The following is a 19,580-nucleotide window of genomic DNA, read 5'->3' as shown; positions in this document are numbered from 1 at the left end:
TATACCAGAATGAGACCATGGCTGAGATGATTGTTAGACTCTTCTGTTTATTAGACCAACTGTATTAAAACTGAGACCTTCCTCACACCTGTTAATCCTGTTGTTTCCTGCTGAGAGAACAGATATGTTTAATATAATGCTCCTTTCATTCCTTCCACAAATATAATTGACTTCATCTTATTGGAAGAACACAGCACTCTTCCATTTATTTTATATCAAGATCCTACATGTAGTAGATATAGCACAAACACACCAGATACACAGTATATATCACTCTATTAGCGATACAGACCTCCTCCCATTGCTCCGGTTGTAGAAGCGGGTGGTGATGGGTCCTGGTCCATCAGGGCTCTGTACCTGATGGATCCAGTGCAACTGACAGTGCTGCCACCGTCCTCCGACCGAGGGGAGTGAAGCAGACCCTGCTGTTTGGATAAGGCTATCACCTGGAGGAAGAAAAATGTAAAACTAGAAGCCTTTCAACAAAAAGGCTGCAACTGTCCACAAAACATATACCGTAATTTCTGGACTATAAGCTGCCACTTTTTTCACACGCTTTGAACCTTGCAGCTTAAACAATGATGCGGCTAATTTATAGATTTTTACGGGCTAACGAGCTTCATGCCGCAAAAAAATTTAGACCCCTGCGGCTTATAGACAAGTGTGGCCTGTAAATGTACTTTTTTTTTTTCTTTTTAAATTTAGTGGGTGCATCTTATATTCAGGTGTGCTCAATAGTCTGGAAATTACAGTAATCTGTATTTAAATTATACAATTATACATCGATTGTAAGATTGATAACATGACAGTTCAAGGATCTAGATTACATCTTGAGATACCACAGGGCTACAACTCTTTTGTTTTCTTGCACCACAAAGAAAACTTGTCACCAAGTCCATCCTTCCATTGATTAAGTCATAATAATTTATAATAATTTATAAATGTATCGCTGTTTCAGGTTTGAGCATAACAGGCATATTTTTCGAAGTCTTTTCAAATATTTTTTCTATGCATTACTGGGGCAAAACATCTAGTTTTAGTTGCTTTAGTTAAAATTATTAAGCTGGACAAAATAAACTCCCTCTCCTCTGTTCTCATACTTCTGAACCTGTTGACTGTGTTCCTCTCAACCCTTAAAAGATTGTGTGTCTCGGGTTCTGCACTTTCTTCTGCTTGTGTTCTATCTGACTGGTCATTCTTACTAAGTGATACAAAAAGGATCTGTGTCTAAAATGACCAGAGGTCCCTCAAGGCTCTGTCCTAGGATTCCCCCCTCTTCTCTGTCTGCATAAGAACGTTGTTGCTTGCCTGGCAGACATCAAGGTACCACCTAAAGCTCAAGGATGTCCATGCTGAGACCTGTCCATCAGCACCAATAATACAGTAGTGGTTCCGAACTCAGATGGCTGACTTGCCTCGTCTATAACATTCCCTCTTACCCAGAGTCCCTGCATCTGCCACCAGACCTTTACAGCCAGACAAACAGAAAATATTTAAATAGATAAAGAAAAGAATGACTAACCTGCATGAGACGAGGCTGTCCTCCAGCACTGAGAGGCCTGCAGGGGATGGTGGTCTTCTCAGCCACTCTCAGCCACTTTTCCCTCACTGACCCGCCCCCATCCATAATGCTATCCTCTGATTCACTCTCCTGATCCTTGCTGGTGGGGTTCTCCTCCTCGGGAATATGAACCAGCTGGGAGGATCCAGGCCGAGATTGGATAGACACTCTGGCCCCTCCAGCCAATCCAGTGCTGCCATTATGGGCCATGTGATTATGATTGGCCATAGGAACAGAGCTGGCTGCTAGCTTCATGTATTGGGCTGGGATGTGGGCACCAGCACGCATCTCTGCTTCCTGGGCAATGACTGAAGGCAGATGGGCTCCACCACGGAGCTCTGCCTCTAGGCCCATTGCTAGAAGGTTCAGAGGAGCAACGCAGCTCCATGTTCCTCTGGGGTGATGAGGAGGAAGCTGGTCTTATTCCATCCATCACCTGCAGGGACAGCTTCCTATTGTCATTCTTATTCTTCCACTGGCTGAGGAGCTGCTTGGATCGAGTTGAGTCCATTGAGGCGTGGATGGAGGCGTGACGCCGAGGAATACGACCTTCCTCCAAAGAGGAGCCTCCGTGGGACCTGGAGGAAGAGGCAAAGAAAATTTATGAGAGAAACACGAAAGTAAACGATTGTGACACAGTGCTTCTGTGTTTTACTAATGTCATGTCAATCTCAATTTCTCAATGCAGACCAGTGAGTCAGGTTATCAGTATGCTACCCACAATGATTAGTGATTTGTGTTCTGAAATCTCAGATTAATCAGCTGTGCACACAAATGACCAATTTGTGCTTTGAATAAATTCCAGACAACACTCTGTTCCCCTTGATTCCTTAAACAAATATTAAAATGTTAAGAATATAAGATATTTTCCTTGTGACACACTATCTGCCACAATCTGTGCAGATGGGGTAGCTAATGCTTATCATTAGCAACTCTGGCAACTATAACACAGTTGGAAACAAATTTTTATCTGGAGTATGGCAGAACACCAGACATGACGAACCAAATCACTTCTTGCAATCTCTCTCAGAAGCAGTGCAGTGTACCAGAGCACTTCAAAATTTACAATGTTGTGTAAATGTCTGAGGTATAGAATCTCTGCGAGCTAAGTATTAATATCAAACTAGCTTGGGAAATGGATAACACATTTGTTTACTGTGTTGTTCTGGACCACTTCAAATCAATTTAAACTAAAAATAATTATTAGATGAGAGACCAAATAGAACCACAGGGACAGTCTGACTACATGTTCACGGCATCCACCCACCAATACATGTGGTTTCCCCATGATAAAACAATCTCAACCACAGACTGTGGTGAAATTATGGAAATTAACACACACATCATTTCTCAACTCAACCAGTCGAGGCAGATGGCCGCCCACCCTGAGTCCGGCTCTGCTCGAGGTTTCTGCTTCCTAAAAGGAAGCTTTTCCTTGCCACTGTCTACCTATTTTGAGAAATGGTCTAATCATGTAGATTAAATTAGCTATTTATTATGGTGTTTCCGCTACGATTTGACCACAGAGGATAGACAGCTGATGACGAAGACAAACTGTTATTGAACAAACATGAATGTGTAACTACCCTTAAGGATAAGTGGTATAGATAATGAATGGAAGGATAGCTCCTCCCATACTGAATCAACTAGTAGCTAGGTAGCTAGTATTAGAGCTGAAGTGACATGCTGGTATTTCCCAGGAATTCTCATCAGCATCTGCTTCTCTATCCCCAGAAGTACATTTGGCGTACATTGCTATGTACAAAAACAAGAATGATCAACTCATTACCTGCATCAGTTTTTTCTGAGCACTTTTGCTAAAGTGAGAGTTTACAGTTTTGTTATTACGTGAATGATGTTTCATCTTTGTAATTAGTAGGTGACAATTGAACATGATGTATTATGGGTAAGCAAAGTTCTTGTTTTCTCTCCCAAATCAAACCCATTACCTTGGCAGTGTGCTGCTGCTGAAGGTCATCATGTTGTCACGGTTGCCTAAAGGACTGGATGGAGTTATCACCTCCACCTCAGCACTTGCTCTCTTCAGATTGGTCAGAGAGGGCTCCCGATAGGAGGAGCTTCGTGTCAGGATGGGTCCTGTTTGGTCAGGGGACAAGGTGTGGGAAGAGGTCCGTGTGATGATGGGCTCTGGCTGGCTGGGAGCCAGGGTGTGGTGGCCTAACAGGGGACAAAGTGAAGTTGTGATATAAAGTTACTTTAGTTATTGAAAGTGTGTATTTCTGAAAAATGACCCACACACAGTCACTCAGTGTCCTACCATTAAGATCAGACAACAAGCAAGCAGCAACAAAACTGAACACTTGAGGTTTGTTATACATTACATTTGTTATATGTTATATCTCTGTTTGGAATTAAACTTTGTAACTAAAAAGCCTGTAATGGAGTAAGAGTGATTACCAAGCATGGAGGGCTATGGTTTTTCAGGTTAATGACAGGGCAAACATTTATTTTCCCCTGATTTTGTCTTTACTGCATTTCACCTTGTTCAAAGTCATTGCACCGTTGGTACAACATGGCTGTCCTCATTACCATGCCCAAACTCGCAACCACAAGAGTGATGTAATCTGTATTTGTAAGAGACACCTGGCAGGCATGATATTACCTTGGTGGCTGTTGCTGACTGCTGTTTGGCTGACATTGGGCAAGGAGGAGAGGGGGGGCTCTCTCAGGATGGGGGGAGACGGTCGACTCCTAGACCGATCTTCACTGGGCTGGAAATTCCCCACTGCATACACACCCTGCATACAAAGGCAAACACACACACACACACACATGCACACACGCGCGCGCGCACACACACACACACACACACACACACACAATGAGACACAGAAGGGCATGCCGCAAAGACATAAGGATAAACAGACTTTAGCAAATCCACTTTCAGGAGGCAGCCAGATCAGCTCCTCAGTCATGCACCAAAGCTTTTACTGAATTTGCTTCACTGGTGGATAGACATAATGAAGTAGTTATTATCAAAAGTAGCTGGAATTTAAATACAGTCCAATTTATAATGTTATTTTACATTTTTAAACTTAAGAGCAAATGATGACCACCACTGATGTTATGACCACTGGCAGATAGCAGTGGTAAATGTAAGCTATTGTTTGAGTTGCTCCATTTATTGTTGATTTTCTAAATAAAAGTGTGGTTGTGCATAAAATCATTCAGTGTTTCTAACATTTTGTATTATGAATTATCAAGAGCACGGTGGTGTAGTGGTTCACCTCACAGCAAGAAGGTTCAGGGTTTGAGCCCCGAAGCTTTTCCCACAGTCCACAGACATGCAGGTTAATTGGCCCGTAGGTGTGAGTGTGAATGGTTTTTGTTGATGATTGGCGATCCATACAGGGTGTACCCTGCCTCTTGCCCAGTGACAGCTGGGATAGGCACCCCCGCGACCCTTAATGGATAAGCAGTATAGATAATGGATGGATGGAATTAGAATCTAAATAGTGCACTCAAATGATTCTACAAAGCAACACAAAGAAAACAACTGAACAACTCAAGTCGTTAACCACACACAAGCTTCCATCTTGCAAAAAGGCTCATTCACGTAGTATCTGCTATTGCTTTGACTCCTGAAAACAATATACTTATGTAACTGTCTTGATGATGAACAGTGACTGAACAAACGCTCAGCGTTTGTTATTACTCAGCTTACTTGACCTATATTTCTCACACACATTCTTGTGAGTAATGGCCAGCCTTAATAATAACTACGATACACTATCCTTTTCCAGATTGCCTAAGGTCTGAGGAGTCATATGGGTGTGGGGACACTCACAAGCCCTGTGATGGAGCTCTGCCCAGAGAATTAGTGGGTCACCTGTGTGCGACTGTAAGTTGCTGAGAGAAAGGCTCTGACTGTTGTTTTGCTTATGCACACAAACCAGATTGTGAAAGGCATGGTTGGTCCAGGATCTGCTGAAGCAGGTGATCAGTACCAGGAGGCCAGGAAGGGCTGTGACTCTGCTGAGGAGGGAAAGTTTGAAGATTTGGGGGAAACCTTACTCATATTTATGGCAGAGGTCTCTAAGGTAGTCAAGAAGCTCCTCAGTAGCAAGGCACCATGTGTGGACCACCTCTTTACCCTAGCAACATTACTAGAGGGGTCATGGGAATTTGCCCATCTGGTTTGTGTGTTTTGTAACGTGGAGGTTTAAGACCATGTCCCTTGGGGAGATCTTGTGGGGTGCAGTGCTTACGATATATCTGGTCCTTGTATAACTGGAGTGAGAGTTGTGTCAGTATTCTTGGCAGGAAGTCCCTTCCAATTGGGAATGAGTTGAGTGTGTTGAGTCTTGTTCATGAGTGAGGGTAAAATGGAGTGTGACATTGACAAATAAATTGGTGCTGCGTCAGCAGTAATGCAGGCATTGTAGCAGACCAGCTGTGGTGAAGAGGGAAGTGAGGTTTCCATTTACCAGTTGATCTACATTACAACCCTCACCTATGGTGATGAGCTTTGGGTAGTGACTCAAGGAATGAGATTGTGAGTATATCTGAAATAAGTTTCCTTTGTGAAGAAGCTGTGCTAAGGTGTGGAGCTCAGACATATGGAGAAAACTAGGAGTAGAGCTGCTGCTTCTGCACATCGAAAGTAGCCAGTTGAAGAGGTTAGGGCATCTGATCAGGATGCCTCCTGGGCACCTTCCATTGGAGGTTTTCCAGGCACATCCAACTGACAGAAGATCCGTGGGTAGACCCATAATATACTGCACAGACTATATGTCTAATCCGACCGGTGAGCACCTTGGGATCCCTGAGGAGGAACTGGCAAACACTGCTGGGAGAGGGACATCTGGTCTACCTTGTTTAACCTGCTGCCACCATGACCTGACTCTGGCAAACAGCGAAAAACAGATGGATAACATTACAATATTTAATATTAGTTAACATTATATTCAAAATCTAATGTTAGTGAACATTAGCTAACCTTATAGACAGTATTTAATGTTAGCCAACATTATACAAAATTTAAAGTTAGCTAACATTTTATACAATATTTAATGTCAACAGTTATCTATTTGCATAAAAATAAAAGACATCCACTGGTGAAATGTGTTAAGTTTAAACTATGTTAAGTAACTGGTGATTCTTCATCATCTGATGCAGAGCTATTCTTCAGCACAATCTCATGTATCTGTAGCCAACGTTTCTTCCTGCAGGAGAAGGCAGAACAGCAAAAGTGTAGGCAGTTGAAGAGACCTGTGTTGGTGGGTGTGTATGTATGTGTCTGCTTACAAGTGTAGCTGCTTAAGTTCGGCTCATGTCTGTGTGTGTGCATGCTGGACATTTCTATCTGAGTGTGTGTGGGCTGGAGGATGATGGCGTGTAGGAGGTATTACACAGCGAGTATCCACCACTTTCTACACAGGAGTTGAAAATCCATGTCTCCTTTTAGTCCATAGAGCTGTGCTGAACCACACTGCCGGCAGTAACAATATTACATTTATTCAGCATGTATTCTGCAGCAACTTGCAGGAGCAGCTTAAAAATGTTTATTTTGAATGTGACCTAGAAAAAATTGCCAATTAATACTTTTATGAAAAAAGTGATATGCTGGTATGGATCCACTAAAACAATACATGGGATGCATGCTTCACATTGAATTGTCAGTCAACTCACTGATTAACTCAGTCAAAGCACTAGTTAAACAAACAAAACAAACAAACACAAAGGGTAACTACACCCTTAATTCTTCTAGAAGCCTCTCTATCATTATATTTAAAAAACATAACAAAGGGGTGATGGAGCACCAACTGTAGAAGACATCGCCTCATGTAGGCGTGGCCTGCATGTATGCGATACAAAGGGTCAGGAGACATGGGGAGACTGACTCACCACCACTTCGTGTAGCATAGATAGCAACCATGTACTATTTACTACTGGATACCCTCTTCAAAGATGGTGCCCCATTCATTCCTAAGAAAATTGCTCACTTGGTGCATATTGCTAGAGTCGGCTGATACTTCCATCATACAAACTACCTCTAAACTTTCCAAATGTTAACGACCAAATGGATGAAATTTTGATTACAACAGCAGTAACGTGCTGCTTGCGGACTGATGCTTCAGTATTAATAATCTAATGATGTCATATATAATAATAGTAATAATGACATTACTTTAACAACATTTTGTTAGTAATACTTATGTACTTTTAAAAAAACATTTTAGAAATGTGGATTTTTAAGTTTTAACATTTTTACAATGCTGCACTGGTACTTTTACTTCAGTAAAGGATCTGAATATTTAAATATTGTTTTAACATAGACTTGAAAAAAATGTGAACCTAATAGAGAAACTGCCACTTCCCCATATATTACCGCTTATACTTTTACTTGAGTGAAATGCTGTTGATTATTGTTTAAAGAGTTTCAAGTTTTTCTAAAGACAAAAATGACTATTTCCTACTCTTGCCCATTCCTATAATCACAGCTGGACAAGAACATAAAGGGAAGTTTTCCTGGTGTAGTACCAGCCAAAGACAGTTCAAAGATGTGTATTATAACTTCAACAAAAGATGATATGAAGAACTATCAATAAGACTGATCATTAACTTATGTATCAAGCTACACTGCTTGCCCAGACACTTTAATCCTAAATGTATCCAAAACCTAACCTCATTATATCTGAATATTTCAAAATTTAGTGTCTTCCTGCACACATTATGTGATTGTTGTGAGAATAACAATGTTGAGTCAAAAGTAGGCAGTCTCAGAAGTAGAGCTTCCGTGGAAAGTAGGCAACTGCCTCTGAATTGTGCAATCCCTGTGGCCAAGATGCATCCTGTGGGCAGTCATAGATAAACTCGAAAAGAGAAACAGCAACAACAAAAGAGCACAAGCAGAGAGCCAAGAAGATTGTCTAAATATTCACCATCTCGTGGGGAAGCTCTCCTCCTTCGGACACTATTCATAAAAAGACACTGACCTGCTCATTTATCACCATTCAGTTTCATATGGTCTAAATGGTCCACCAGCACAACACAGATCGGCTTGGGGATTGACTCAACTCTGCAACATAAGAGAACTCCCAGGGCACATGCAAGTCTTCCACAAAAAACCTCCAGTCAAATTTCTTAAACATTCACCCACCATAGCCTTACACTTCTATAAATTTTCCCCTTGCGTCTTTATTTTGTGTTAGCTGTAGTGTTTAGTGTTTGCCGCTGTTGTATGACTAATAAATGTGTGTGTAAGTACAACTGAGCTTGTTTGTGCTCTCTTGCAACTCAGTCACTTAACCTTAAAAGATCTGCAGTCTACTGCACAACCATAATTAAGATTAGTTAACAGAAATCATAACTGAGATGAATAACAATCATAATTCCAATTAATTTCTCTTACTTGGCCAGCAAGAGGGACTATTCCCCAGTTATTACACACACTCTAACATGAGTTACCAAGCCATATGAACAATTCTGTATGTGACTTCTCTCAGTCTCAGTCTCTTCTGCTTATCTGAGAATCGGGTTCGTGATGGCAACACGCTAAGCAGGGCATTCCAGACGTCCCTCTCCCTGGCAACGTTTTCCAGCTCTTCCTGGGGAATTCCAAGGCGTTCTCCCAGACCAGATGAGATACATAGTCCCTCCAGTGCATTATGGGTCTGAGCAGGGGCTCTACTCTGAGCTTCTTCCGGATGCCCACGCTTCTCACCCTGTCTCTAAGGCTGAGCCCAGACACCCTCCGGAGGAAACTCAAATTACTTATGTATAGTAATTTTTCATAATCCTACTTCAGAATCCAGAGCACCATTTGAGCATCACAAATTCCTGCATTCTTTTGGTGGATCACACAGACATATGTTTTAATTGTTAAGAGCAAAATTTCAATCCCATGTGTTCCCCCCATGTGCCAAATCCCTACAATATGCTTTGGAGCAGCTGAGCTTCATTTATATTATTTTCCTGCCCCTACTCCACAACAGACTTCTCTGTTTATTAGTTAAGAGCAGAAGAGTTCTTGCTTAATTTTGCAGATTTATTTCTTCCATCTTAAGGGCAGACACAGTAACTGAGGCAGAGCAGGCCTCTACTGAAAATGTCATCTGTAAGAATTACTAAATACTTTAACCTGCACAAAAGTCTGGTTAATCATAAATAATATGTACCTCTTAAAAAAAGCATTAAAATACTTGGAAGTAATTGATTGTTACCAGGTAAACGGCGATGGCAGCTCCCACTAACCATCCGCAGTAGACATCGACAGGGTGGTTTCTGAACTGGATAATCCTGGTTAACCCAGCCAGGATGGCCAGCATGACGAACGAAAACACCAGGAGAGGCTTCAGCAGCTTAGCTGAGTCTGTCAGCACCGTGTTGAAATACATCTAAAATACACAGTTTCACATGAACCAGTCGTTATCTTTTAGTGTTGATTGTTGGTTAATTTTAATGTCAGTTGAAGATTTTAGGTGAGATATTCAGCTACAAGTCTCCTTCTACATAAGTGTGCATGTTAACCACTTACTGAGATGTAGACAGCAGCAAAGGCAGCCAGAGTTGCATGCTGGGAGGGGAAAGACTTCCTATAAAGAAAGAAAGACAGAGTGTTCTTTATGCTAATTATCATGTTCAGACAGCTAAGGACAATACTGAATAGTCATCTGCAACGAGGAAGTGACTTTCAAAGAAACTTGAAGGGGTGTGTGTGTGTGTGTGTGTGTGTGTGTACAATTCTATGTGTGTGTATAGCAGATGTAGCAGGTGTTTAATTTGCAATTTGAATTGAATTTTCAGTATTACCAGCGGCAGTACTGAAATACTGAATATGTACTGTGTCAGAGAGATGTTCATTTCACTCCAGGATGATTTTTAGGGTGTTTGTTTAAACCCAGGGTTTTCAAAGTCTGACAGTGTGGACTCCCCTCAAACAAAATTAAGACAACCGTCCCTGCCCTGGGTTTTCAATGAACAAAAATATCCGTATATTACGGGATTCCATTAATTATGCTGAATTAGCTACCAGCAGCTCCTGTTTACAATGTACCCATGAACCAATAAATATGTAAGTTTGCACGATGCTGCAGGAGTACAAAACCATGCTGTGGCTGATATCCCTTGCACTTTTGCAAAAGAAGATAGACTGAAAACCTCCTCCATGTGGTGGTGTTTGCACTTGGCTTCAGCTTCTCTTTAACATCAACAATGAGAAGTCTTCTAAGAGGTGACTGAAAGAAGTCCCAGAGTCCAGGACGACTTTACATAAGAGAAACTGTTCTTCATTTGAAGGTGCAGTATCAAAAGACAAATACACAGATATGTTAGAAAATGTCTTTCCATTTTTAACTTGTATCCATTTTGTGGGACACCCTAAGTTATTTTGGAAGACAATAATACATGTGCAGTCAGGCTACAACTACAGGAACTTGTAATGCAATAAAATTGAATGCAGTTATCTTTGTTGTCCATAGTTTTGTTCAATTAAAGTGATTAAATCAGTTGCATTCAGGAAGCTATCTGATCACATTTGCATGATACTGTCACAACTGCAAACTGCATATTGAGAGAAAAGCAACAGTCTGTTTAATCCGTTTACACATTTGCATAGAGAAAGCTGCTAATAATAATCCTCTTTACATGACAGGAAAAAAAATAATTATGCAGAGGAAATGGTGTTTAGAGATTTAATTAAAAAAAAAAAAAAAAAAACATCCTGAGAGTTTTGAAGGAGTTCAGAATGACTGAGGACGTGTCTGTGTGGAACAGCTCACCAATCTGGTGTGTAGGAAAGCACAGAACAGTCTGTACTGCCTCTGTTAAAGTCTGTTGCTGTGTCAGAAGGTTTAATTGAGGCATCCACACTGTCTGAGTTGTGTGCATTGTGCAGCACTTTGCTAAAATGCTACATTTATGTGATTTGGGAGCACTGTGTGCCTCTGCCATCTGATGCCATGAATACTGCATTGTGTTCAATGTGCAATAAGACAGTTTAGTGGGTGGTGATGCAGGCAACAATTGTTATATCTCTGTATACACAATCTGAGACACTGTATCCACCTCAGGTTCGTGATGCTTGTGACAGTTCCATTCTTGTTAACATGGCAAAGGCATGAATATCTTGAAGGTAGATCTAATGTGAGAGACATATTTATAGCTCAGCATTACCTGATGATTGCAGTTCATCATAGAAAATGAACTTTCTTCTGCTCAGAGCTGATTTCTCTAATGTAGACACAGCCCAGAATTGGCCCAAATATTGGTCCAGAATGGGCCGCTCCCAACATAAATTTTATAATTAATCACTTGACCAGTCAATCAATCTGGCTCCTGGAAGATCAGCTGGATTTCTGGCATGACAAAAATTTTGATGTCTCCAGTTTTGAGCAGTTCCACTTTCTGATTTCATACATGGCTGCTGGCTAAATGTCAGTTATATACTGTAGAGAGATTGCTTAATATTATTGAAGTAGTATTGTACATGCTGTGGCTTAAACTGTAGTCTTGAGACTGTTGATATAAAACTGAACTTCACTGCAGAACAGACAAACCAGACTGTCTGTGTCTGCCTCATCAGCCATTCCAAACACGTGTTAATAAAGAATTTTTTAATCTAAAAGACACAGACTGATGGTGGAGACTCAATTGTTTAGTTATAGTATTATACTATACTGTCCAGATTTCCATTAGATAGGCTTATTGTGTAAAAAGCTAGCTAAAGTTAGCATCAGAGCTCTTGATACTTCTAACCATAGAAACATCTGGCTGATGCTACACATACTGATAATGATTGATACTTTTTATGTACATTCACCACAGACAGTAATGGCAAATGGAAGCTAAGAAAAAGCCCTTACATGGTCAGTGTAGATAGCTGGATTAAATAGCAGCCTATCTATCCCAGCTGGAAAACATGGTCCAGAGATTTCTTAAGTTAAGAATAGATCCTAGATGACTGCAGTACAGAAGACAGCCAAGCATACCAGTTTTCTGTCTGATGATGATGATAATAATAATGATACATTAATTGAAGCAGTATAATTGAGGATAGAGGATAGTTTGATAAGATGTTTCACCACACCTTCTTTTTGGCATTTATCAGGGGTGCAGCATCTTCACTGTCTGCATTTGTCAGTGTGGTAAAATTCCCCTTGATGATGATTTCTCTGACTTACCTCATCAACCAACAGCAGAATGTCTTGAAGCATAATGTTCCATTTCAGCTAATATCCTGTTATTTCCTATTTATATATGTATACATCCATATATTAGATATATTAGACTCTTAAAGAATTGCAGGATGACTGAATAATACCACTGAATAAGAATATTTCAAAAGAACGTACAATATGGCAGACGTGGGGTCAGTTGATTTCTCTACCCATTCCTTATCTGAGCAGACATGTGATTAATCATGTGATCACTCAAGAATTACTCTTAAAAGAGACTTTTACACTTGGCTGTAAGTAGGAGGAAGTCACTTGATAAATGTGTCTCATTACTCACACTCAGCCAACATTTTTACTCTTAAGTTGGTACTTCAGAGACTTCTGTAGTGCCATTCTTACAGGTTTGAGAAATATGGGACCCAGGTTACTCATGTCCCTGTATACATGATGTGAGCAAATTAACAAAATAAGTTGCAACCAGCAATTCCAGTTAATGATAATTAAAGTGTCAGCCCCCTTTAAATGGGATCCTCTTGACATCTTACATAAGGTGATTTCATGAAACAGTGTAAATGTTAAGTGTGACTTTAAAAAGTGCACCTTGGGTCTGACATTAATTACATCCTCCACTCTGGAGCCCCTCCAGCTGGTGGTGCCCAAGGCGAATGGAAATGCCTAAAGTGACCGCGCAGGATACAGTGTTGTATAAATATCGCAAAACATGCCAACATAATTCCAACAGCGGCAAAAAGTTGCTTAAAAGCTGTAACGCTAATCAACCTTTCAAAGTTATTTTGTAAACAGAGGAGAATAATGTATTCTGCTGCATCTTGCAGCAGTAGGTGAATGACAAATTACAGTGAAAACAATGACAAAGCTTAACAAATGTAGATGCTTCCATAAAGGTCACAGCCACACTGAATGATGTGCTGACCCTCAATGTCACTGCATCTCAACCCAGCTGAACTCCCACTGGAGATTTTGGAGTGACATGTTAGACAGCACTCTCCACCACCATCATCAGTCTTTTAGAAGCTCATCACTAAAGCAGAGTTCCATAAACCTGGAGAATCTATGACAAGGAGCATTGAAGCTGTTCTAGAGGCTCATAGTGGGAAAACACATTACTAACACACTGAACGGTGGGCTTCAGTTTGTACCCCATCTGTAGATGGTCTTTGAGAACAGCAACCTAACTATTTCATTCTCAAAATTGCCTTGAAAATTTACCTCTGTATAATAACATCTATGTGTAAGATTTAAGAAAGTTGTAACACATCTTCTTACCTTCTAACTTTGCTGTTTCTCATCTGTAAGGTCATCATTGTAGAACATGAACTTGGTAATGCATGATGGACAGTGTCCAACTGTTTCACTCATATATTTTCTATATTTTAGTAATTATTCTGGGAGCAGACTGGTAACCATAACAACAGCAAAAAAATCCAGTGTAGAACTGTGAGCTACAAAGAGATTATAGCCTGTGTATGTGTGTTTGCTAAAACTAGACATTAAAAAACATTCCATAGACACACACACAAACTCAGCACACCCACACACATCCTCTGACACAGCCACCAGTTCACTCCCACACTCACTCAGTAAAAGAAAGCTTTACCTCCCAGCATTGATGAGCCCGATGTCTTGTCCAGAGCAGATATCCTCCAGAATAAAAGCTTCATCACAGCTGGACATGTTAATGTGGGTCAAGTTGGGTTTGCACACATCCAGCCAGTAGGGCGTGTGTTGACCAGTGGACAGCTGGAGAATGTCAGTAATCAGTGCTGTCACACACAGGCCAAAGATATGGACACCTGAGAAAAATAACATTTAATAGAGTTATTACTGACAGTTATGTTAATGTCTGAGCTGTTTCATTTGTTTATTCGTGTTTCTATGTTTTATGTGCTTTTCTTTGTTGCAGTCATTAAAAACGTGCACAGAATCAGTTGTGGATATAATCGTGTCCTCCCACCTATGAAGCGTACAGCCCTGCGAATGTAGGAGTTGAAATTACAGCCTGCAGCATTGATGTTGGCCTCAGTCTGTGTGGCTGATGACCTCCTGGACAGATAGCAGTACAGAATGGCCTCTCCTATCAGAATCTACACACAGACAAAGACACAGACAAGATCAATGGCAATGCAGATTTTTGTCAACAGATAAATTTACCTCACTGGTCAGCTGAACACACTGTAGAGACTGTGAGATGTGGCTAAAAACTCCAAAACAGGCTAGTGTGTGGACACTGAGTTAACACACTGTTATCAGCAAAGTCAGGTCAAAAGATGCTAAACCAGATATGCATCCAATGAAAGTGAAATAACTGACTGTTACATGAGGCTTTCTCAAGTAATCTGATTTCTTAAACATCATACAAGCAGGAAACTTGGTTTCTGTTATTTGCATTGGAAATTAGAGAAGCCCAAGTTTCAAAACTAGATCCTCCTAGAGAAAGATGATTTCACATGTATACATGTGCATGGAGAAGCATAAAAGTAGGTTGTACTTGACACAAACTAGTTTCGAAGACCAAAGAGTTTACACCTGTTCAGAATGGCCACATAGGCTGCCAGGAGCAAGGCTTGTTGTCATAAGTCAGGTTTCTATCCACATGTAGGAACATCAGCAAAAGACAATACAAATAGATATGTTTTCATACACTACTGTTATGTGGATAATAGGAGCGAATGACATGGAGCAACTGGTAATGCTAATTCTCTAGTTGGATGCAATCAAACAGAGAGCGTTTTCAGCCAAGTTTTTTATGTGAAAATTGAAAATGCACATTAAAAATTAACAGATGGGTAGAAACTCACTTGTGGAGAGGGGTGGGGAGCAATAAATTGTACAAACTGATAATGGCACACACTTTCAGACAGTCTCCCCTCAAAGGAACTCACTCTGTTGTAGTCGGTTTTTCAACCAAAAGTGACAGATGTGAAGACTGAAAACTTAAAAGAGACATCTTCAATTATTAAATTGGTGTATTGGTATATTACATTTGTGTACAGTATGTATTGGCTGATAAGTAACAAGAAACTGCAGCAGAGAAAGACAAGTTTGAGGTGATTTAAGAACAGTGTTTCCATTACATGATTCATGTCCACCTGAAAGCATTAACAAGTTTCTGTAAAATGTCCCATGCAATGCGTACGTTCAGTATTACGGTCATAAGTATTTTAAAAAACACAAAAACACATTTAAGGGAACCTTATCAACTCTATTTGTTTATGTAAAAAATGCCAATGTATTGTTATTAGGTCTTTCTCCAATATCAACATCAGCCTCAAAAATCCAGTATTATTTGGGCTCTACTACTAAAAAATTCCTAATGCTGGTGGTGTAGCATGACAATATCCGTTGTTTGTGCTAGCTTTGATGCCACTGATGCCAGCTGTGCACAGATAAAGGGTCATACTGGTATACAAACTACATCTATAAAATCCAGTATTGGTTGGGCTGTACTAAAAGTTAGCATCAAAGAATATCTTAACACATTCTTTGAGGAAAGTTTACAAGATTAGTAGAAGCCGAGTTCCAGTTTTTATGACGTTTCTCTGTTACTTGAAACTTGAAAGAAGGTCATTAGTGAGAGTTTCCCTTAATGACTGGCAATTGGGTTAAAGAAATTGTAGTCAACATGGTTAAAATAGCTTATTTTAGTTCTAATGGCTTATTCCAACTAAATGTCAGTGTAACATGGAAACAGCCCACACTTTTGCTTTTCAGAGGAAAACCTGTTCAAAGATGCACATAACCTGAGACTGAGGTGACAGCACAATAATGATCCTAAGCACACAGGCAAGAAAACATTGGAGTGGATTTGGGACAAATCTCTGACTGTCTTTGACTGGACACTATGGAAGATCTGTGGAAAAACCTGAAGAATCCTGACAGAGTTTGAGAGGACTACCCAAGTGACTAAGGGTAACCACTGACTTACTCAAGAACACTTGATGATGTAACCGGTGCCAAAGGGGCTTCTATAAAATACTGAACTGAGGATCTGACTTTTTGAGCTATTGGGTGTAGATTTGGGGCAAAAATGGCAATTTAATCCATGTACAGTTATACATACAACACAAAAAAGTGTGCAAAAAGTGGAGGGGTATTAATACTTTCTGTAGCTACTATTTATTTTCATCTTGATGTAAAAACTAAATCAGCAAACAGCACTTAATATTTATAGGTCGATCAGCAGAGGAACATTCAGTCACCTGGTTGTTAGCGGGAAGCTAAGCTGTTAGTGTGGAAGCTGTGGAAGATCAACAACAGAGCAACAACATTTTGACACTACTGTGAAGTCCAGTGTGGAGACTGAAGAGGTAAAGGTTTACTTACAGTGGCTGTGGGAGCAGCGAAGGCCAAACTGAAGAGCAGAGGCAGTGGGCAGACTTCCTGTCTAGGCAGGATGTAGGGTAGCGACAGACTGCGGTCATTACAACTGTACCCAGAATGCACCGGTTGGAAAATATCTGTCAGCTCCAAAAAATAAAGACTGACAACAGAGGAGGCCAGGATAGGGAGCTGCAATAAAGAATAAAGAAAAGCAGAAAGAAAAGCAGAAATTAGAAAACTATACTGTAATAACATGTGTAACAATGAGGGTTAGTAAATACCAGGGTAGCCTGGGAAGGAATTTTTGACTTCTAGTGTGCTTTAATATTTTCTAGGCCTTATACACATTCCAGTAGTTCAGGTCATAAAGATGTCCACAGCGTTTTTGTTGTCTGTTTAGCCCAGACTATGACTGATAGTGGACATCTGGACACTTCCCCACTTTGTTTCTGGGGTAAGCAAGGTCTTATAAATAACAATGCAGGCAAAGACATTAACTTAGACAATTTGGGAAGGTATGGAAAAGTGTTACAACAATGTGGTACCTGGAGGTATATATGTATACCTGTCAAATCTGACATCTTCAGAAGTTTGGTGTAGCAGTACCACGGCACACTTGTCACTATATTATTCAACGTTTTTCTCTGTAGACGTAAAGACGTCTTATCTCCTGGTGATTGTCTTTTCTCCAGATTTTCCTTCACATAGAGTATTTAAAATCTAGTACTGACAGAAAAAGAATACTTTTTTCTTTACCTTATAGCTACAGAAAAAATGTTGCATGCTGTTCAGACACAAACACAGTCCTTACAGGAACATTGCTGGATTTTCAATGCCAACCTCTGAAGCTTGACAATCTTCAGAGCTCTGTACTGTGAACATGTTTTGGACTTAAAGAGTATTTAGGTTTCACATACAGTTCTAGGGCCCACTAGACACTGGCACCAGCAAAGACCAGAAATACCTTTTAAATACAGTTGTACATTAAAACATTTATTACAGGAGGAACTCAGGTAACTGGGGTAACAAACAAACAAAGTTTGACCAAAAAAAGTTTTCCAAGATCCCTACCAAGTGTGGACTTTGGGTTTATGCTTACAACGAACTTTGACTATTGAGTGTAGGGTGAGCTGAGAAGGGAACTGCAACAGGCTTGGCCTAGATCCTGACCAATCCAGACTTTTTTCTCTAAAATCCATCATATCAGTGCTTATCAGGCTACATATACACAGAACATGGGATAAGGGAGCATCATTAGGGATTTGGGACTAGTTAGGGGAATGTCAGCTGATCACCACCTGTTGGTGAGCTGAATCAGATGGCGGCGAAGGCTGCTGGTCAGACCTGGCAAACCCAAACATGTAGTGATGATGAATGGTGCACTGGGAACATCTGGCAGAGACCCTGTCTCCAACTACCACCTCCAGAAGAATTTCTCATGCATCCAGAGGGAGGCTGGGGACCTGGAGCCACAAGTGGGCCATGTTCAAAGCCTCCATTGCAGAGGCAGCAGTTAAGAGCTGTGGTCAGAAGGTTGTCTGTGCCTATCAATGTGGCAACCTAAGAACCAACTGGTGGACACCTGAGGAAGAAGGAAGCATTTTGGGCATGCTTGGCCCAGGGGCCTCTGAAGCAACCCCCCTGGGAGTGTTTTTTTTTTTTTTCTACTACTGGGGTCAGAAATTTCAAACCCTACACAAATCCTACACATGCAATGCATAAGATTTTGATTACATTAAACCACACTCTGGTCATTTTTATGGAGAGCTTTTTTCATATACTCCAGCATTACTGCTGGTGATTTCAACCTGTTGAGATACTGTAAGCTCTCTGCTTACTGATTGCACTCTTTCAGTGAAAAATGTGTTTTGATTTTTGTGCCTTCATTTAGATGATTGCAGATGCAGATGTGCAGTAAGTGCAGGGTTTGTTTTCACCTTCCCCCGCTGAAGGGAGAAAGGTTGTCTGTTCTCACCTTGAATCTCAGTTTAAAATGTGTACATGAGAGATGACATCCAGTTTTGACTTCACCGGTCAGTTATAGTAAGTCAGTGAAATATGACGTGGAAAAGAATTTTAAGAGGGTAACTGACAAAACCATGTAACAAAATGATGTCAAATTAGATTACTTTTATACAGCATGTGTTACAATTTCTGAAGGGAATCTTTACATCAGTGGCAAACTGAGTATTTACTCCTGCTGCCGCTTCACAATAAAAGCAATTAAGTCCCAACATGATGTAGCTTTTATTGTGAAGCATCCGCGGGAAATGCAATATATCTGTCACATGTATCTGTCACCAAGATCAGAGTTAGTTCATCTACAGAACAAGACATGGTCAACATGGCGGCTGTGGCTCAGAAGGTAGAGCGGGTCGCCCACTAATCAAAAGGTCAGCAGTTCGATCCCCAGCTCTTCTCTTCTAGGCAAGATACTGAACCCCATGTTATGCCCTGATGTTTGTAACATCAGTGTGTGAATGTGGTGTGGATGTGCTAGAGCACTTTGTGCATAGTGCAAGATGAATGTATGAATGTGT

At 40.6% G+C, this 19,580-nt stretch overlaps 1 protein-coding gene across 1 annotated transcript in view; it reads right to left on the bottom strand.

The window, feature by feature from the left end:
- LOC108885343 (phospholipid phosphatase-related protein type 4-like) overlaps positions 1 to 19,580 on the bottom strand; it is a 39,108-nt gene that overhangs the window by 10,881 nt on the left and 8,647 nt on the right. Inside the window, 10 exon segments of the mRNA XM_018679649.2 lie at positions 293 to 446; positions 1,523 to 1,918; positions 1,920 to 2,139; positions 3,511 to 3,739; positions 4,185 to 4,320; positions 9,748 to 9,921; positions 10,062 to 10,119; positions 14,318 to 14,513; positions 14,675 to 14,804; positions 17,044 to 17,229. Of these exon segments, the coding sequence (XP_018535165.1) occupies positions 293 to 446; positions 1,523 to 1,918; positions 1,920 to 2,139; positions 3,511 to 3,739; positions 4,185 to 4,320; positions 9,748 to 9,921; positions 10,062 to 10,119; positions 14,318 to 14,513; positions 14,675 to 14,804; positions 17,044 to 17,229 (1,879 nt within the window).

The sequence above is a fragment of the Lates calcarifer genome, linkage group LG4, assembly GCF_001640805.2.
Source record: "Lates calcarifer isolate ASB-BC8 linkage group LG4, TLL_Latcal_v3, whole genome shotgun sequence".
NCBI lineage: Eukaryota > Metazoa > Chordata > Actinopteri > Centropomidae > Lates > Lates calcarifer.
The sequence above is the reverse complement of the archived record's forward strand: the minus strand, read 5'-3'. Positions and strand labels throughout refer to the sequence as shown.